Source organism: Saccostrea cucullata, unplaced genomic scaffold, assembly GCF_032062105.1.
Source record: "Saccostrea cucullata isolate Sc308-1 unplaced genomic scaffold, CSIRO_AGI_Scuc_v1 ctg390, whole genome shotgun sequence".
NCBI lineage: Eukaryota > Metazoa > Mollusca > Bivalvia > Ostreida > Ostreidae > Saccostrea > Saccostrea cuccullata.
In genome coordinates, this window is record NW_026928583.1 from 281,311 (window position 1) to 298,984 (window position 17,674).

Consider the following 17,674-nt stretch of genomic DNA (forward strand, 5'->3'; position numbering starts at 1 on the left):
TTTTTGATTTCCGTGAATGGTGTTGCCATGGTTACTAAAAATAGAATTTTCTGTGAAATTCCTTTAAAACGCTACTCCTTCCACAGTTTTGGTCTGATTTCAATATAACTTGGTACAGTAGTAGACTACACTAAGATACATAGAATAGTGCATCGGTTTTTGATTTCGATGAACGGTGTTGCCATGGTTACTAAAAATAGAATTTTCTGTGAAATTCCTTTAAAACGCTACTCCTTCTACAGTTTTGGTCTGATTTCAATATAACTTAGCACAAAAGTAGGCTACACTAAGATACATAGAATAGTGCATCGGTTTTTAATTTCGGTGAACGGTGTTGCCATGGTTACTATAAATAGAATTTTCTGTGAAATTCCTTTAAAACGCTACTCCTTCCACAGTTTTGGTCTGATTTCAATATAACTTGGCACAGTAGTAGACTACACTAAGATACATAGAATAGTGCATCGGTTTTTGATTTCGATGAACGGCGTTACCATGGTTACTAAAAATAGAATTTTCTGTGAAATTCCTTAAAAACGCTACTTCTTCTACAGTTTTGGTCTGATTTCAATATAACTTGGCACACAAGTAGACTACACTAAGATACATAGAATAGTGCATGGGTTTTTAATTTCGATGAACGATGTTGCCATGGTTACTAAAAATAGAACTTTCTGTGAAATTCTTTAAAAACGCTACTCCTTCTACAGTTTTGGTCTGATATCAGTATAACTTGGCACACAAGTAGACTACACTAAGATACATAGAATAGTGCATTGGTTTCTGATTTCGATGAACGGTGTTACCATGGTTACTAAAAATAGAATTTTCTGTGAAATTCCTTAAAAACTCTACTCCTTCTACAGTTCTAGTTTGATTTCAAAATAAGTTGGCACACAAGTAGACTACACAAAGATACATAAAATAGTGCAATGGTTATTGATAAGTACATACCAGTAGAGCTACAGTCTCGACAGAGACTTCTGGTTTAAAATGTAGATTTCATTGTCCATCCTGTTACACTGTTTGGTCCATCCTGTTACTGTTTTGTCCTTCCTGTTACTGTTTTGTCCTTCCTGTTACCCGATTCCTTACTGTTACCAGTATATTTTCCTAGTTTAAATTGCTTTGGCAGAGCACATGTTTCAATAACTTTCTGTAATTGTTTATTCTAATCACAAAAATAATGTACAAGAATGTTTTTTTCAACTTTAGCATATAAACATTCTGCAATAAGGCTTTTCATGAAAAGAAACCCGTAGATTTTGCTTCTGTTTGGTATATGGTAGTTAGATATATTAGAAATGTCAGACATCTCAGCATTCAATGATATTTTTTTTCCTTTTTTAACGATATATAAAAGATTATTTGATGAAAATTTTGAAATAGAGTTTTATGAAAGTAACAGGAAGGACATTAAAGTTTAAATGACTAAGATAAAATGTCAATATTTTTTAAAAGAAATATTTTCTTTTATGCAATGCAGTGGATTTTAGTAGTTTATTACTGTATTATTCAAATAAAGTTGAAAAAATCATAGGAAAACCACTTTCATTTTTCAAAAATATGTCAAATGGACTTTTTTTGAAAATGACCCTGTAAATGTGTACTTAAAATGGCGGGCTTTAGATTTAAGCGGCTTGGTCGCAGACAATGATGCGCTGTTACAACGCACTTTGAAAAATTACGCACTCTGAAAAAATAAAATTTCTTTTCAAAGTGCGTTAATATTGACCATATTAACTCACTTTGAAAAAAATGTGTACGGCTTGGACAATATTCTTGCAAATCCTAGGTATGATAAATAATTGAACCTGTTTGATAACTCTTATGTGATGAGGTCACTTCATAATGTGAAAGTGAGCGATTTTGATTTTTCCATACTTTGAAAATTCTTTCTCTCTTCAATGTTTTACTGTACTCAGTTTTTTTTTTCAGTTTGCATGCATTTTATATGTAAAATAAAATTTATTGACAGTTTTCAATGTCATACCAGTTATGCAAATACATATATTTTGGTGTATCATAGGCATCTGTACTGGGAGGGGGAGGGGGGGTAGTCACACAAATGTTTTGCAAAGACATAATATAGGCATTGAAATTGGGGCTTACCTTGGGGGGGGGGGGGTTATCCACTTTCAATTTGCTACCGATGGCTATGCATTATGTATAAGAAAAAAAAAGAGTTGGGAGGAGAAACCTTCAACTCGTCTTTTCCTTGTTCTTAATGAGGTTAAATGAGTACATGTAAATTTAAAAAGTTTATTGAAAGATATAATTGTTACAAATTGATTCTATTAATTATAAAAATGTAGAATAGTCTAGAATATTTGTTTTATGCATATTTTTTTTAAGTGCGTTAAATTTCCCCATGACAAAAAAATGTTAATGTACAGCTAGTCTTAACGCACTTAGAAAATTTTTTTCAAAGTGTGTTGATTTTGTCCCAATTTTAACGCATTTTGAAAAAAATTTTCAAAGTGCGTAATTTTTAGCTCTACTGGTCAGAGACCAGAAGAGCTTATGCGATAGTAATGCGTCCGTCGTCCGTCCGTCTGTCTGTCCGTCTGTCTGTCTGTCTGTCTGTAAACAATTTTTCAAAATGCTACTCCTCCTACAGTTTTGGTCCGATTTCAATATAACTTGGCACACAAGTAGACTACACTAAGATACATAATTCTGTGCATCAGTTTTTGATTTCGATGAACGGTGTTGCCGTGGTTACTAAAAATAGAAATTTCTGTGAAATTCTTTCAAAATGCTACTACTCCTACAGTTTTGGTCCGATTTCAATATAACTTGGCACACAAGTAGACTACACTTAGATACGTAATTCTGTGCATCGGTTTTTGATTTCAATGAACGGTGTTGCCGTGGTTACTAAAAATAGAAATTTCTGTGAAATTCTTTCAAAATGCTACTCCTCCTACAGTTTTGGTCCGATTTCAATATAACTTGGCACACAAGTAGACTACACTAAGATACATAATTCTGTGCATCGGTTTTTGATTTCGATGAACGGTGTTGCCGTGGTTACTAAAAATAGAAATTTCTGTGAAATTCTTTCAAAATGCTACTCCTCCTACAGTTTTGGTCCGATTTCAATATAACTTGGCACACAAGTAGACTACACTAAGATACATAATTCTTTGCATCGGTTTTTGATTACAATGAACGGTGTTGCCGTGGTTACTAAAAATAGAAATTTCTGTAAAATTCTTTCAAAATGCTACTCCTCCTACAGTTTTGGTCCGATTTCAATATAACTTGGCACACAAGTAGACTATACTAAGATACATAATTCTGTGCATCGGTTTTTATTTTGATGAGTGGCAAGGATCATTTTTCTGTTTAATGCTGTTTTAAAGTTTCAAGTGCCAACTGCTACTTTTCTCTTCCTTTGTTTTAAGTATAAACCAGTAGAGCTACAGTCTCGACAGAGACTTCTGGTTTAAAAGTGCGTTGCTACAATGCGCTGTTTCATGAATACCGCTAAGAAATAATTTATGAGTAGAATATACGGCACAAACATGTGTAGTGCTAATTCATGATTACAACAACTCCATATCCATTTACTGCACTAAATTTTGAATACGCCAAGTTATGTACACGTACAGTATATAAAGAAGTATAATTATCTGTTGAAATTAAATATCATATACCTAGAGAAGAGTATCCATAACCGCTGATGCCTGTGTATTTGATGAGGTTAATTAGGCTCCGAGATCTAGGTTTGTCTCGACTTCAGGGCTGAGATATCTTGGATCTCAAGAGGCTGTTTCTATTTCAAATTTTGTACATTTATTTGTTTAAATGGTTTAAGTTAGGCATTCTTAAATTTGTATTAAAGGTGGACAGGAAAGTAGAAAAGTTTTGTCCACTATATTTGTCTCTCCTGATAATACTTCTATATCCCCTTATATCTCACAGCTTTGTTTATGATTCAATGTATCTCACAGAGTTTACCTTAACAGACCTTTCACCGACATTATGATAGACTTTGGTGCAAGGAAAATCAATTCTGTATGCCCCTGTCACGTTAGGAAATCAATTTATCGTAGATATTTCATATAAGTTGCACCGGTCAATGTATTACTAAATAAAGTAAACACAAACAAAAAGACAATGAAAGAAGAATGTGTACTACACAGTGAGTGCACACAGCAGCAACTAAGTATGAGTAGTCAGGTTAAGAAATGAAAGTTTTGTATGCCTCAGTGCTGATATAGGAGATAGGAATTTGCCTATTTACGACATCCAAGTCTGAGGAAGAAATAATTTTGATTTCTTGTGAAAAAATTTTAAGAGGCTTGGACAGAGATGTTATTAATAAAATCTTTTATTGTCTTTGGTTTAAATACAGTGAAACCTTGTTATCTCAAACATAAGACCCATAAAAAACAGATATCCAAATATTCAAGATATCAGGGGTAAAATACTTAAGAAATAGGTAATAGGGACATCCGTGTTTTACTTGCTGAAGTAACATAGTGTAAGATATAAATAATATCTATCATTGTTACAATTTTAACCCTGGTATCTGCCCTCTGTCCAGTCTCAACCTGCATCCTCCAAGCTTGGGCTGATACAAAATGCTCAGGCACATGCCAATGCCAAGATCAAGAAACTGAAGTGTGCAATTCAGCTTTACAAAATCATGTATTTTTTAGCTCAAAAGATGTCAAGCTCAATGCAACATGTTCTACAGACATATAATTCAGTTGATGGAGTGTATAAAACTCAGAAAATGAAATTGACCAACCATCAGCATTAAAGAATCAATAAATGTCCGTCCTTTTCTCTCTAAATCCTGGAAGTAAACAATGGATTTTTTTATGCCCCTCGATCGAAAGGTCCCGGGGGTATATCGTTTTTGTCCTGTCTGCCTGTCTGTTTGTCTGTCAACTTAAGCTAGCCCATTACTATTGAGTGGGTGGGGCTATGGCTTTTATATTTTACATCTGTATTACTTGTGACAAGACCTTTTTTTGGGTACCATCAAATTTGACCTCTTGACCTTGGAGTTTGACTTGCTTTAAAAAAAAAAATACCACGCTTTAACCTTGGCCATAACTTTTGAACAGTTGGAGCTAGGGATTTCATTCTTCACATGTGTATTCGTGACAAGACTTTTCGGCTTGTATAAATATTTTTGACCTTGACCTATGAGTTTGACCCACTTCTTAAAAACATTAACCTTGAACTGTTGAATGGTAAGGGCTAGGGCTTTCATACTTTACAAATGTAATCCTTGTGAGAAGACTTTTCATTGGATACCAAGAAATTTGACCCTTTGACCTTGAAGTTTGACCTACTTATTAAAAACAGACATTGACAATAACTTTGCAACCTTGACCTACTTTATTAAAATTTTAACCTTGGACTAACTTTTGAACAGTTAGGGTCAGGGTTTTCATCATAACTTCACATATGTAATCCTTGTGACAAGATCTTTCTCTAGAAACCAACAATTTTGACCTTGACCCTGGAGTTTGACCTGCCTTTCCAAAAAATTATCCTTGGTCTTTTAAACAGGTGGTGCTAGTGCTTTCATACTTTAAAATTTTTTTTCTTGTGAGAAGACCTTACTTTGGGTACCAATATATTTAATTTGCATTTAAGAGAAGTTTATCTTCATTATGTTGCCATACGAGGGCATCAGTGTTTCACAAACACATCTTGTTTTTTCACTATATATGCACTAATTACAAATGTGAATACACCGTGCAACTTTTTCAACTTTATTGTACAAGTGTAAAGCAAAACATGTTTAAAGTATAACATCTAATGCTGTATACAAGTAAACATAATATGTTGAATACATGTATACATATATTCAAAGAATGTTCTCCAAAGAAATCAACCAAAGAAAGAAATATGGTGTTTTAAACCATAAAAAAAAATTCCCATTTAATAGGAAAGATGTGCACCATTGACTATTAACTTAAACCCCCTACCCTTCCTTCACATACATCAAACCTGAGTCCTTAACTCTTGTATATGAAATGAATATCCAGATTTAGTCATTTTAAAATGTCAGAGGTGTTTTGTTTTTTTTAGTCAAAGGAACGTTGACACTTTGATGCATGGAAATTTTTACATTTGTTTTGAATCGGAGAGACATCAACAATATGTTAAATGTCTACAGTACTGCATGCAATTATCACTTCAAAAGAAACAAATATTGCATTTACTGGTAATTAAACTTGTTTATGTAGGGAATTTTCCAATTTTAAATTCTTTTCCAGTCAAATATTATTGTAGACGTTAACTGTACCCAAGGACAGTAATGTATAAATAAAACATTTTTAAATTTTCTAGAGCACCACTTGACGTAAAATATAATTATTTACTATTCAAATGCAGTTTTTCCTTGAAACCCTAACCCAAAAAAAGATTCACCACATGTTTAATCATGCATACATAATGTATAATTACATTGTAAGAAGTTTTACACATTTAGATAACAATCCATGACAATGTTGTTTTTGTTTATTTTGCTTCTACACTAGATGGCTGGTAGCACTTAAACTGAATCTGCTTAGGGATTATATCGTGTGACATAGCCACTCTCCATCATGAGGCTGCTTTCCTCTGGTTTAGTGGATTTTCCGGGGATTTCTGCCAGTCTTTCCAGAGCATGTGTTTAAGCTGTGACAGTTTCATGTTGGGGTTCTCCTGCTTTAGGGTGGGGAGGTTGGCATCCTCAAACTTTTTGTAAGCGGCTTTCAGTCTCTTTTCTGGATGCAGATCCACCTCTTCAGGTTTGTCGCTGTAAACACAAAACTTTTTATAAGTACAAATGTACTGAAAACTGTGATGTTCAAGCAGAATGGAATTTCATACTCTACATACAACCTAGTGAGATATCAACTTAAAATATTTATGTTTCAAAATAAGCCTTATTGAAAACAAAATTCTGGTGTCTAACATGGATCATTAAATAACATCGGATTAACAATTCTTATTCCATGTAGACAATGGGCACTTTTTTTCAGTTTTGATCAGCTTTGTAGGTTCAAAGTAAGGAATTGTGCATGGTAAATAATTATCACTTAGGCACAGCCTTATATAAAAGTTTTACACCACTCTTAAACCCTGAATAGAGTATTCAATCTCCTGACATTTCAAACAGAGTCTTCATCACATTACTCTGAAGACATGGATTTCACAGAGTCAACTGAATTTTATTTAAAATATATGCAAAACAAGGTATCTTGGGAATTAGGAATTAATTTTTTGGCTAGTTTTGGCACAGCCAGCCCTAAGGGATAGACTCCTTAAATTTTGCAATGAACAGATTGTTACGAATACATATATCAACTTCACTAAGACTATAGACTTTTAAATAGACATCAACAAAGGTAGATTAGTTAATACTACTAACCTTAAAACAGTCAGACCTTAAAAGAGATACCCTGGTAGACACTAATCACAGTTACAGTAGATTTACCCAATGAAGCATCGTACCTTAAGACTGACAGAGCCTCTGTGACAGATCTGGCCTCGTGACCCTCGATCTGGAGTCGATTTAAATTCTCTTCTATAGGTGGCTCCTCCTCTTCTTTCATCTGCTTTTTAGCAGCTTCTGTAATTTAAAAAAATAAACCATTATGTCCTCTATATTGATTCAAATCTCCTTTATTGGAAGCAAAAGCAAAGAAGAATATTTTCCAGGTTGGGCTATTTATCTAAATAATCACTAAGCTTTATCACACTGAATGAATTCTAATCTAAGGCAAGCTGCTCATTATAAACATAAAATTTACTAAATTTGGTATCCATAATTCATAGTCAACCTGTTATCTTACTGCTCTATCTCCCTGTCAGTGTTTCTTTCTATTTCTGATAGACCTGTAAACTCTATATTCTCTGACCATCTGCTTCCTCTGTCTATTTTTGATGGACCTCTAAACTCTACCTTCTCTGACCTTCTGCTCTCTGTGTCTATTTCTTATAAACCTGTAAACTGTACCTTTTCTAGGCTTCTGATCCCTGTGTCTATTTCTTATAAGACTTGTAAACTCTACCTTCTCTGACATTCTGCTCTGTGTCTATTGCTGATAGACCTGTAAACTCTACCTTGTCTAGCCTTCTGCTCCCTGTGTCTATTTCTGATAGACCTGTAAACTTTACCTTGTCTAGGCTTCTGCTCCCTGTGTCTATTGCTGATAGACCTGTAAACTCTACCTTGTCTGGCCTTCTGCTCCCTGTGTCTATTGCTGATAGACCTGTAAACTCTACCTTGTCTGGCCTTCTGCTCCCTGTGTCTATTGCTGATAGACTTGTAAACTCTACCTTGTCTGGCCTTCTGCTCCCTGTGTCTATTGCTGATAGACCTGTAAACTCTACCTTGTCTGGCCTTCTGCTCCCTGTGTCTATTGCTGATAGACCTGTAAACTCTACCTTGTCTGGCCCTCTGCTCCCTGTGTCTATTGCTGATAGACCTGTAAACTCTACCTTGTCTGGCCTTCTGCTCCCTGTGTCTATTGCTGATAGACCTGTAAACTCTACCTTGTCTGGCATTCTGCTCCCTGTGTCTATTGCTGATAGACCTGTAAACTCTACCTTGTCTGGCCTTCTGCTCCCTGTGTCTGTTTCTGATAGACCTGTAAAGTCTATCTTGACTGACCTTCTGCTCCCTGTGTCTATTTCTGATAGACCTGTAAACTCTACCTTGTCCAACCTTCTGCTCCCTGTGTCTATTTCTGATAGACCTGTAAACTCTATCTTGTCTGGCCTTCTGCTCCCTGTGTCTATTTCTGATAGACCTGAAAACTTTACTTTGTCTGGCCTTTTGCTCTCTGTGTCTATTTCTGATAGGCCTGTAAACTCTACCTTGTCTGACATTCTGCTCCCTGTGTTTACTTTTGATACACCTGAAAACACTACCTTGTCTGGCCCTCTGCTTCCTGTGTCTATTTCTGATAGACCTGTAAACTTTACCTTGTCTGGCCTTTTGCTCTCTGTGTCTATTTCTGATAGGCCTGTAAACTCTACCTTGTCTGGCCTTCTGCTCTCCGTGTCTATTTCTGATAGACCTGTAAACTCTATCTTGACTGACCTTCTGCTCTCTGTGTCTATTTTTGATAGACCTGTAAACTCTACCTTGTCTAACCTTCTGCTCCTTACGTCTATTTTTGATAGACCTGTAAACTATACCTTGACTGACCTTCTGCTCTCTGTGTCTATTTCTGATAGACCTGTAAACTCTGCCAAGTCTAGCCTTCTGCTTCCTGTGTCTATTTCTGATTGACCTGTGAACGTTACCCTGTCTGACCTTCTGCTTCCTGTGTCTATTTCTTATTAGACTTGTAAACTATACCTTGTCTAACCTTCTGCTCCCTGTGTCTATTGCTGATAAACCTGTAAACTTTACCTTGTCTGGCCTCTCCTTCTTGTGTCTATTTCTGATAGACCTGAAAACACTACCTTGTCTAACCTTCTGCAGACCTGTTTACCCATATCAATGTCTCTCAGTATTTTTGATTAGATTTGTCCGTGAGATTTGGCATTTGCCAGTAAGATTTCACATTCAATCAATTTTACATATATAAATGGAGAACAACTGCTTTTCTGAATACTAAAACATGGTTTGATAACATGGTCATGATCGTTTCATAACACAGTGTTTTGGCAAACCGACATAACTGTGTTTAAAATCTTTTTTTAGCTATTAAAAAGCGTGAAACTGAGACAGATCATAACGAAAACTAATTTGAAATAAGTGTATTTCTTATTTCCGTATTTTCATAATAACAAAACGTGAGACGTATTCTGGACTAAAAATCCGTACAAAATACGTCGAAATCGTAAGAGTAAACAGGTCTGCTTCTGATCCCTGTGTCTATTGCTGATAAACCTGTAAACTTTACCTTGTCTGGCCTCTCCTTCTTGTGTCTATTTCTGATAGACCTGTAAACTTTACCTTGTCTGGTCTCTGCTCCCTGTGTCTATTTCTGATAGACCTGTAAACTTTACCTTGTCTGGCCTTCAGCTTCCTCTGTCTATTTTTTATTAGACTTGTAAACGCTACCTTGTCTGGCCTTCTGCTCTGACTCCTTGTGCCTATCTATTTCAGCTCGAGTGACTTTGGTCTGAGGAACTGGACCAGACTTTTTAATGGATGCCATTTCCTCATCATGAAGTTTCTGAAGTTCCTTTTTCCTTTCTAACTGTTCATGTCTTTTCTTCTCCTTTTCACCCTATTAAAAAATTTACTGAACAGAATGAGATAAAAGAATTGTATCTATGTGTCAGAGATGAAATGTCTGAAAGTCTAACACTTAAAATTGCATTAAAAATCTTGAAAATTTAAAAATACATGTAATCTCAACCAGAGTTTTACTGGTATAACATGAGAAAGTCAAATTACCTCAACAATAAATCATATTTTTGTATCATAAATTAAAAGATTTATCAAATATATGACTATAGTTTTGACAATCTCAATTTGTAAAGCAGGTAAAATATACATATGTAAGGGCAGTAGGTGTTGGCACAAAAAAATTCTCACTGCTCAATGGCCTGAGAGCCAAATATAGGTATAAATTCCCATCCCTCCACCAGCAAATTATGTGGTGGTGTCTCCATGTGAGTGAAACATTCTCTAGAGGGACGTTAAACAGCAAACAAACAATTGATAAATTGAGATACTGGTCTGACGTGGTTACCTTCCTTTGCTGTTTTTTCAGTGCATGCTTGTCGTCATCCCGCCAGTATTCATCTTCTATGGCCTGCTGTTTTCTCTCGGCAGCCTCGGCCTGAGCTGACGCCTTTCTGGCTCGGGCCTCAGCTGCCTTGCTGTTCTCTCCCTTGATAAAAAGAAAAAACATTTTAGTCTGAAGTAAACCAGATGGAACAGTGTCTACATGAGAATGATTTTTATTCTTTAAATTTAGAACATATATACAAAGGAATTCATTAAAACATGTACAAGGAAAAATAAAAATACACACAAAATGAAACATTTAATGTTTAAGATCATAAAAATTTTATAAGATGCAAAAGAACAGTTTACTTTTATGTGGACTCTTACATTAATAAACTGGACATCACATGTATATGCATATTAACAGAATACCTTAAACTTCTTTGGCATTTATTCTCTACTTTACACAACCATACACAATATTTCTTGAGCAGATTTCTGAAATGTAAGGTTGTATACGCAATTTACATTTGAAGTTATCAACAGTTACACCTTTAACACAATTAAGACTCTGTTACTAAGCAAACTTATGCAATCGTCTGATAAAAAAAAAATCCCCAAATATTTTAAGATTTAAAGAGTTCTGTTAATCACCAACACATATAATTATTATTAAATGTCATACCAAAAAATGAAGAACTGTACAGAGTACACTATCTTCACTATACAAGAACACATCTTGTTTAAATATATAATGGTTCCTGAATCATACCCGTTTTTATTTTCCCGTTAGTTAAAAATTAACTTGACTGTTGACAGCTCAGTCGCCTTAATTTCACAACCGGAAGTAAAAGATGCCCGATACGTATAAGATTAACTCGACCTCCAAATAAGTCGATGTATTCTGGATATTGTGTTGTATTATATTAAAATAATACGATATTATATTCATCCAATTTGTCCAGGAGGTCTAAAATGTCGAAAACTGGTTAAAAAACTCGCTTCTCACAACTATGCACTCTTAATCTCCTACTGTAACGTATATCATCACCGTTTTAAGATTTTGATACCCCTGTAATCGAAAATTTGAAAGACCATATTATTTTTGCCCTGTCCATCCATCCGTCTGTCTAGCTGTCTGTTTGTCCGCAAAAACTTAAACATTGCCCATAACTTTGGAGTGAGTGGGGTTCCCTCGGGGCTTCTCAGCCGCTTCGATTAAACTTCACCCAACACCAAACTTACCTGAGGAAAACCTTACGGTTGAAAACCTCGGCCTTTAAATTGTGACACTAAGAATTAAATTAGCACTAAATTTGACCTCTTGACCTTGGAGTTAGACCCACTTATACAAAAAATACCACACTTTAACTTTGGCCTTAACTTTTAAGAAGTTTGTGCAAGGGTTACATTCATTATTCAAATGTGTATTCATTGTGACAAGATCTTTCAGTGGGTATAAATTTTGACCTTTTTAACCTTGACCTTCGGGTTTGACCCACTCGACTTGCATGGGGTTAGACTTGCATTTGAGCAACATCACTTGAGATTTTTAAATCTCAACTGCCTAAGATGAACTAAACTAAAACAATCCTGCTTTTATCCAGTTTTTAGGGAAAAAATTATTCCTCTAAACATGCGCACACGCAAACTGCATGGTAAAATCTTCAACCTGATGAAGGAGGCCGAACAGAGGAAGAAGGACTTCAACCCTCGCCAAACGGCATCAGTGTTTCACAAACACATCTTGTTAAGGATGCATTTTTTACTAAATGTCATTTCGAAGAATTGCTTAATTTAGTTACTTAATTTCCATAGGCAGAGAAGGGGAACAAAAATGCATTTCAACTAATCAGTAATAATCCGGAATAATCAGTAGGCAAGTGCCCCCACACCATAGGAACCCTTTACCCTGGCGCCACATTTCACAATTTTGGAAAAGGCACCCTTGGTCATCATTAATGTTTGATTAATACCAATGAGAAGATTTCAACTGAAGGGGGTTCTTGTGTTTGGACAGGGCTATATAAATTATGCAGTGAAAATGCATTACTCTTTGTACTCTTCTCTTCTGCTCCTGGGTATTAAGCAGATGAAGTATCTCTATAGTTATAATGAGCAAGGGTCCTTCTTCCAGAATTGTGGATTTCAAGGCCCCTGGGTCAGTTGTACTGTAGAGAGAGAGAGAGAGGGGCGGGGGGCTCTAATTATATACTGAAAATGTATAAATGCTTCACCTAACCCTGGGGCCATGAAATTCACAATTTTGGAAGAGGCACCCTTTCTCATCACTACCATATACGTATGCACTTGTTTAATATACATGAGCAGAGAAGATTTTCAAATAATAAACCCATTTATCTATTTAATCAATAGAGTCCCGATCTAACACCAGAACCCCCGACCCTTGGGCCACGCTGCTTTTTTGGTTGAATATGTGATTAAACGGTTTGAGAGAAGAAGCAGAAAACGCATGACGCACATGTGACGATAACAGTAGGTCACCTGAGTAAATCAAACCCCAAAACTTTAACCTTGGAATACCAGCTGGTGTTAGGGCTTTCATACTTCACATGTGTATTCCTTTGAATTGGGTATAAATATTTAGGACCTTTTGAACATGTGACCTAGAGTTTGATCCACTTAAAAAAAAACTTTTAGCCTTTGCCATATAACTTTTGAACAGCCATTGTATTAGGACTTTTATATTTCACAGGTGTATTTCTTGTGAAAAGACCTCCCTCTTGATACCAAATAATTTTGGCCTTTTGGCCTTGACCTTGGATTATCAGTAAATAAAGGTTTTGATAAAATCAGTAACATTTTTGATATCAGAATTTGAATTGAAACCTTAATAAAAAAATAATGTATTTTGAAATCAGAAATTCCTAACGATATTTTGACATCAGAAAGGAGTTTTTTGATATCATATATTCGACTTTCATAAAATTATTTTATGATATCACATATTTGATTTTCTGATATAAGAAAATATCACCTCTTTTTTTCGATCAAAAACTCGAAATTTCATCAGAAAATCGCTTTCTGACATGCATCAAAAAATCGTACTGAATTGATTCTCCGTTATTTCCCGATCATGACAAGGAGCACAAGGCAGGTGTGACCGGTCGGCAGGGGATTGCTCACTCCTCCATGGCACCTGATTCCACCTCTGAAGTTTTGGAGGTCCGTGTTTGCCCTGCTTATATTTTGTATTGTTTTATGGATTTTTAAGCTTGAATACTGTTCCATGTGATCGTTGTCTCCATATATTTCATTTCAGAAATTAGAAAATAATTTTCTGATATCAACAAATTATTTTTTAAGATCAGAAATACCTCAAAAAAAATTAAAACAGCGCCTTATAGGTATAGTTTTTCATGCACTGTAACGGTCATGTGCATAGTCACACATCATGTACAGCACATTTCATGTACAGCACACTTTATGTTGTACTTGAAGGAATTGATAAATTAGCACTTTTTTAATTTTTTGTATTTACATTGGGGGGAGGGGGTCGGAATTTTGCGTAGTAAACTAAGCTATTCATGACCCAAATTTCCTCGATTTACCTGCTGAAGTATAAACTGACAAAGAATGTTAGTTTAAAAGTTTAAGAGAGTATTCTTAGGAAGGAAATGATAATTTTAATTTCTGCATTATAATACGTGCAATTGTATAGTCAAATTAAATAAATAAAACTAAACACATGGTTCATGTCCAAATTTACAAACAAGTATTTTTCTGCACACTTAATATTTAAGTAGATGCAAGGAATCTGTCCTTTGTAAAATATATAAATTATATAACTCATCAAACATATATATGACATATATGCATTGTATCTCACAGGTAATTATTCCCTTTATTTCAAAAACGCGTTAATTACTACAATGTTCACTCACCGCGTCGACTTTCAAAAGATGATACATTTTTGTACATACCAATTAAACAGTCCACCCTCTTATTATTAGTATACCTTAATTAATTAGGGTTCAATGCTTAATGAACATTACTCAATAAGCGCCATATATATTACACAGCAAGGAATATTTTGTATTCAGATTAAGAAACATGTCTTTCGCTCTATTCGGACACAGCTTTATCGCCCGAATTTCTAACCATCCGACCCTGGACCTGTCAAACTTTCCAGTCCATTTCTTTGGGTTAAATGGAGGAACCTCGCGACAAGTTCTCCTCCATAACATCACGCAAAAAATGATGCGTTTAAAACCAAAGAAAATCTATATTCAAATCGGAGAAAATGACATCAGCTTCAACAGTGACCCATTTCAAATAGTTAAGGACATCGTCCGACTTGTGAACACATTTCGGGACATTCCGGACATTGACCAGGTGATATTAGGTAGACTGTTTAAGAGATACCGACCCCGGGGGATGTCAGTGGAGGGGTATGAAATCCAGAGGACGATAATTAACTTGTGTCTACAAAAGAGTTTTCAGAATGACGATGTGATAACTTTCCGGAGTTTGAATGGACTAGAGGAATGCAACAGGGAAGATCTTTGTGACGGTGTTCATTTACAGAAAAGGTTACACGGCCGTTACGCGGAAGAAATAAAGAGCATTTTCTTGGATTAAACTTACTAGTAATTATTAAATACCCCGGGTATATTGACTTCAAAAGTGCTCTAGGAAAAGATTATCATGCATAGCCCTAGTGTGTACGTACGTCTGATAAGTTATTGTCTTTTTTTATCCCACGCTCACGACTTGTTTGTTTCGTGATATTGTATAATAACAACGATTGAATATTTAATTTATTTATGAATCAATGTTTAATAATTTGAAAACATTTACAAATATTTCATTCCAAAGTTTTCTGTGTTTCATGCAATGAATTGTGAAACTATAAAAAATCATTTAATGTGTACCCTTTTCCTCTATTTGTTTGAAATAAATGGGCAACAATAATTCATGTTTTTAATATCCTTTCTTGAATGAATCAGTGGGATAAGAAATAAAATTTCCCAGTTTTTCTTAAAGTTTTCCAACCAGTTTAGACTTAAATAGTTACTTTAGATACAAATTATCAATTCAAGCTTATTATCATCCTATTTAGAGCAGCCAGGCATGCGCGGATCTAGAGGGGTGGGGTGGGGGGGGTAGTCACCAGTTCCCCCCCCCCCCCCACGAAATAGGTTGGGCGAGTTTTTTTTTTTTTTTTTTTTTTGCTTGTCAAGAAATTTCTGGGATTAGATTTTTTTTTGACTAGGGTGGACCCCCCTTAAAAAAATTTCTGGATCCGCGCCTGAGCCAGCCCAAACAGTTCAGTAAAAGCGTATTCAAGCATATGACTGATAGATTCAGAGAAACATTTTGAAAAGATTTCCTAACAACTGTAAAATTTATTTTTCAAAAGCAGTTTTTAGACGGGGTCACGTGACCCCGTCTATTAGTTTACTCTCAGAGCCCTCAAAACGGAAGCCGTGGTGATAACACATGAATTAAATCTACGCTATATGAAAGAGTGCAGAAATTGTTTTGATCAAATTATAAACATTCTTTATCAAACTGAAGAAAGTGATATGATTTTTTTTCTAAATCAAATAAATGAAGCATTTTGTAAATGTAGACTCAAAATATTTAAAACTGTAAAACACACCAGTAAACAAAGTAGTCTCCTGCGTAGTATTACGACTGCGTACGCATCATACATTGTTTACTTCGGGAAAATATTTATTCGGACCAGGTGAAATTCGGACAATTCAAAAAGGTTTCTAGACTTAGAAGTTATTGAAATTTTCTACTTGAAGTTAAATGAAAAACGCGAATTTATATTATTCACAGTTTTGTTTTTAGTTTGTTAATTAAAAAAAATTATCAAAACTCGTTTAAAAAATCACATTTGTGAAATCCAGCATGAAAATTTTTTTGACCCCGTTTTTCAGTACTGTCTCAATACTTTGATTATAAACATTATTTACATGTTCAGACTATAGCTGAGGTTTATTGTCGGTTATAGATCCAAGAGGCAATGTTCGGAACACATTCCAGTTTGTCCACTCTAATAGTCTTTTACAATTGTTTATTTTTTAAAGACCAGTGAGCTTTAGACCTGTAGCTTAAACTACATGTACCGTACATGAAATGTGTATTAAAACACCCGACTCGCACTAGATCAGAAGTTTTTGGATGATCATAACAAATAAAACGAAGTTACCGTGTAGTAATTGAAAAAAAAAAGTTGATGATGCAAGCTTTCGGTGTCTTGGTGGATGGGATGTCAAATATTCACATGATATTGTGTCAAATATGAGCGCCCTATTATATCTCATTCAAAAGTAATCACCAACATTTAGTTCATTTTTGAAATTTAAAATGAGGTCAAGCACAAGGGTCAAAGTCAAGGGGTTAAAAATCATAGTAAGCTCGAAAACATCTTGTCACAGGTATTATGTGCATGTAAATTTTGAAAGTCCCATCTCTTCTCAATCAAAAGTTGTAAAGAAAAATAACACTTTTGAAAAGTAAGTGAAGTAAGTGAAGCTTTAAGGTAAAGGTCACAGGTTAAAATACTATCGTTTTACTAACAGCGTGACAGTTTGCTTGATAGGGCGTGCTAAAATTTCTTATGCTGATTATCATTTTACTCCTCGACTGGATGTTTGATTTCAATGGAATCAATAATACTTTGCATATGAAATACAGAACCCAGCAATACCACTGACAATACTGACCAATCGCTTGAATAAACAACAATAACACGTGAACGGACAAAGCAAGTTTTACTTCCTATAATGATGATATTGATAGAGCAACGTACATATATAGTACAACAGTTCTAAGCAGAGTCACCGTATACAACGGGTAACGCGGGGGAGTCGCTAAAAAGTATGGGGGAGTCGTTTTCAACGTATGGGGGAGTCGATTTTCACCGCTTCGGAGTCAGAAGTGATGTGGGTCACGTCTTTTTTCGGTATATGTAAGATGTATTTACAAAAAACAACTAGCCTACGAAAGGTAGCAATAGTTAAGCTTTCTGTTGGTCATTTGTCCGGC

At 35.2% G+C, this 17,674-nt stretch overlaps 2 protein-coding genes across 2 annotated transcripts; one reads left to right on the forward strand and one right to left on the reverse strand.

Annotated features, from left to right (window-relative positions):
* Positions 1-6,043: 6,043 nt before the first annotated feature.
* Positions 6,044-11,512, reverse strand: LOC134278048 (coiled-coil domain-containing protein 124-like). Its single transcript, XM_062760369.1, has 6 exons — positions 11,424-11,512; positions 11,084-11,149; positions 10,674-10,814; positions 10,037-10,205; positions 7,471-7,588; positions 6,044-6,772 (listed from the first exon to the last, which is right to left on the reverse strand). The coding sequence occupies exons 2-6, from the start codon at positions 11,099-11,101 to the stop codon at positions 6,577-6,579; spliced, it is 642 nt and encodes a 213-aa protein (XP_062616353.1). The 5' UTR covers positions 11,102-11,149; positions 11,424-11,512; the 3' UTR covers positions 6,044-6,576.
* A 3,213-nt stretch (positions 11,513-14,725) lies between these two features.
* Positions 14,726-15,253, forward strand: LOC134278035 (uncharacterized). The gene has a single exon (XM_062760350.1). The coding sequence runs from the start codon at positions 14,726-14,728 to the stop codon at positions 15,251-15,253; it is 528 nt and encodes a 175-aa protein (XP_062616334.1).
* Positions 15,254-17,674: the final 2,421 nt, after the last annotated feature.

Bases quoted from the DNA above. Each gene is read 5' to 3' on its own strand.
- LOC134278035 (XM_062760350.1), top strand. From the start codon at position 14,726: ATGTCTTTCGCTCTATTCGGACACAGCTTTATCGCCCGAATTTCTAAC.
- LOC134278048 (XM_062760369.1), bottom strand. The intron at 10,206-10,673 runs GTAACCACGTCA...ATTTTTTAATAG, and splicing joins TGAAAAAACAGCAAAGGAAG to GGTGAAAAGGAGAAGAAAAG. The intron at 7,589-10,036 runs GTAGCGTTTACA...TTTAAATTACAG, and splicing joins AGAGCAGAAGGCCAGACAAG to AAGCTGCTAAAAAGCAGATG.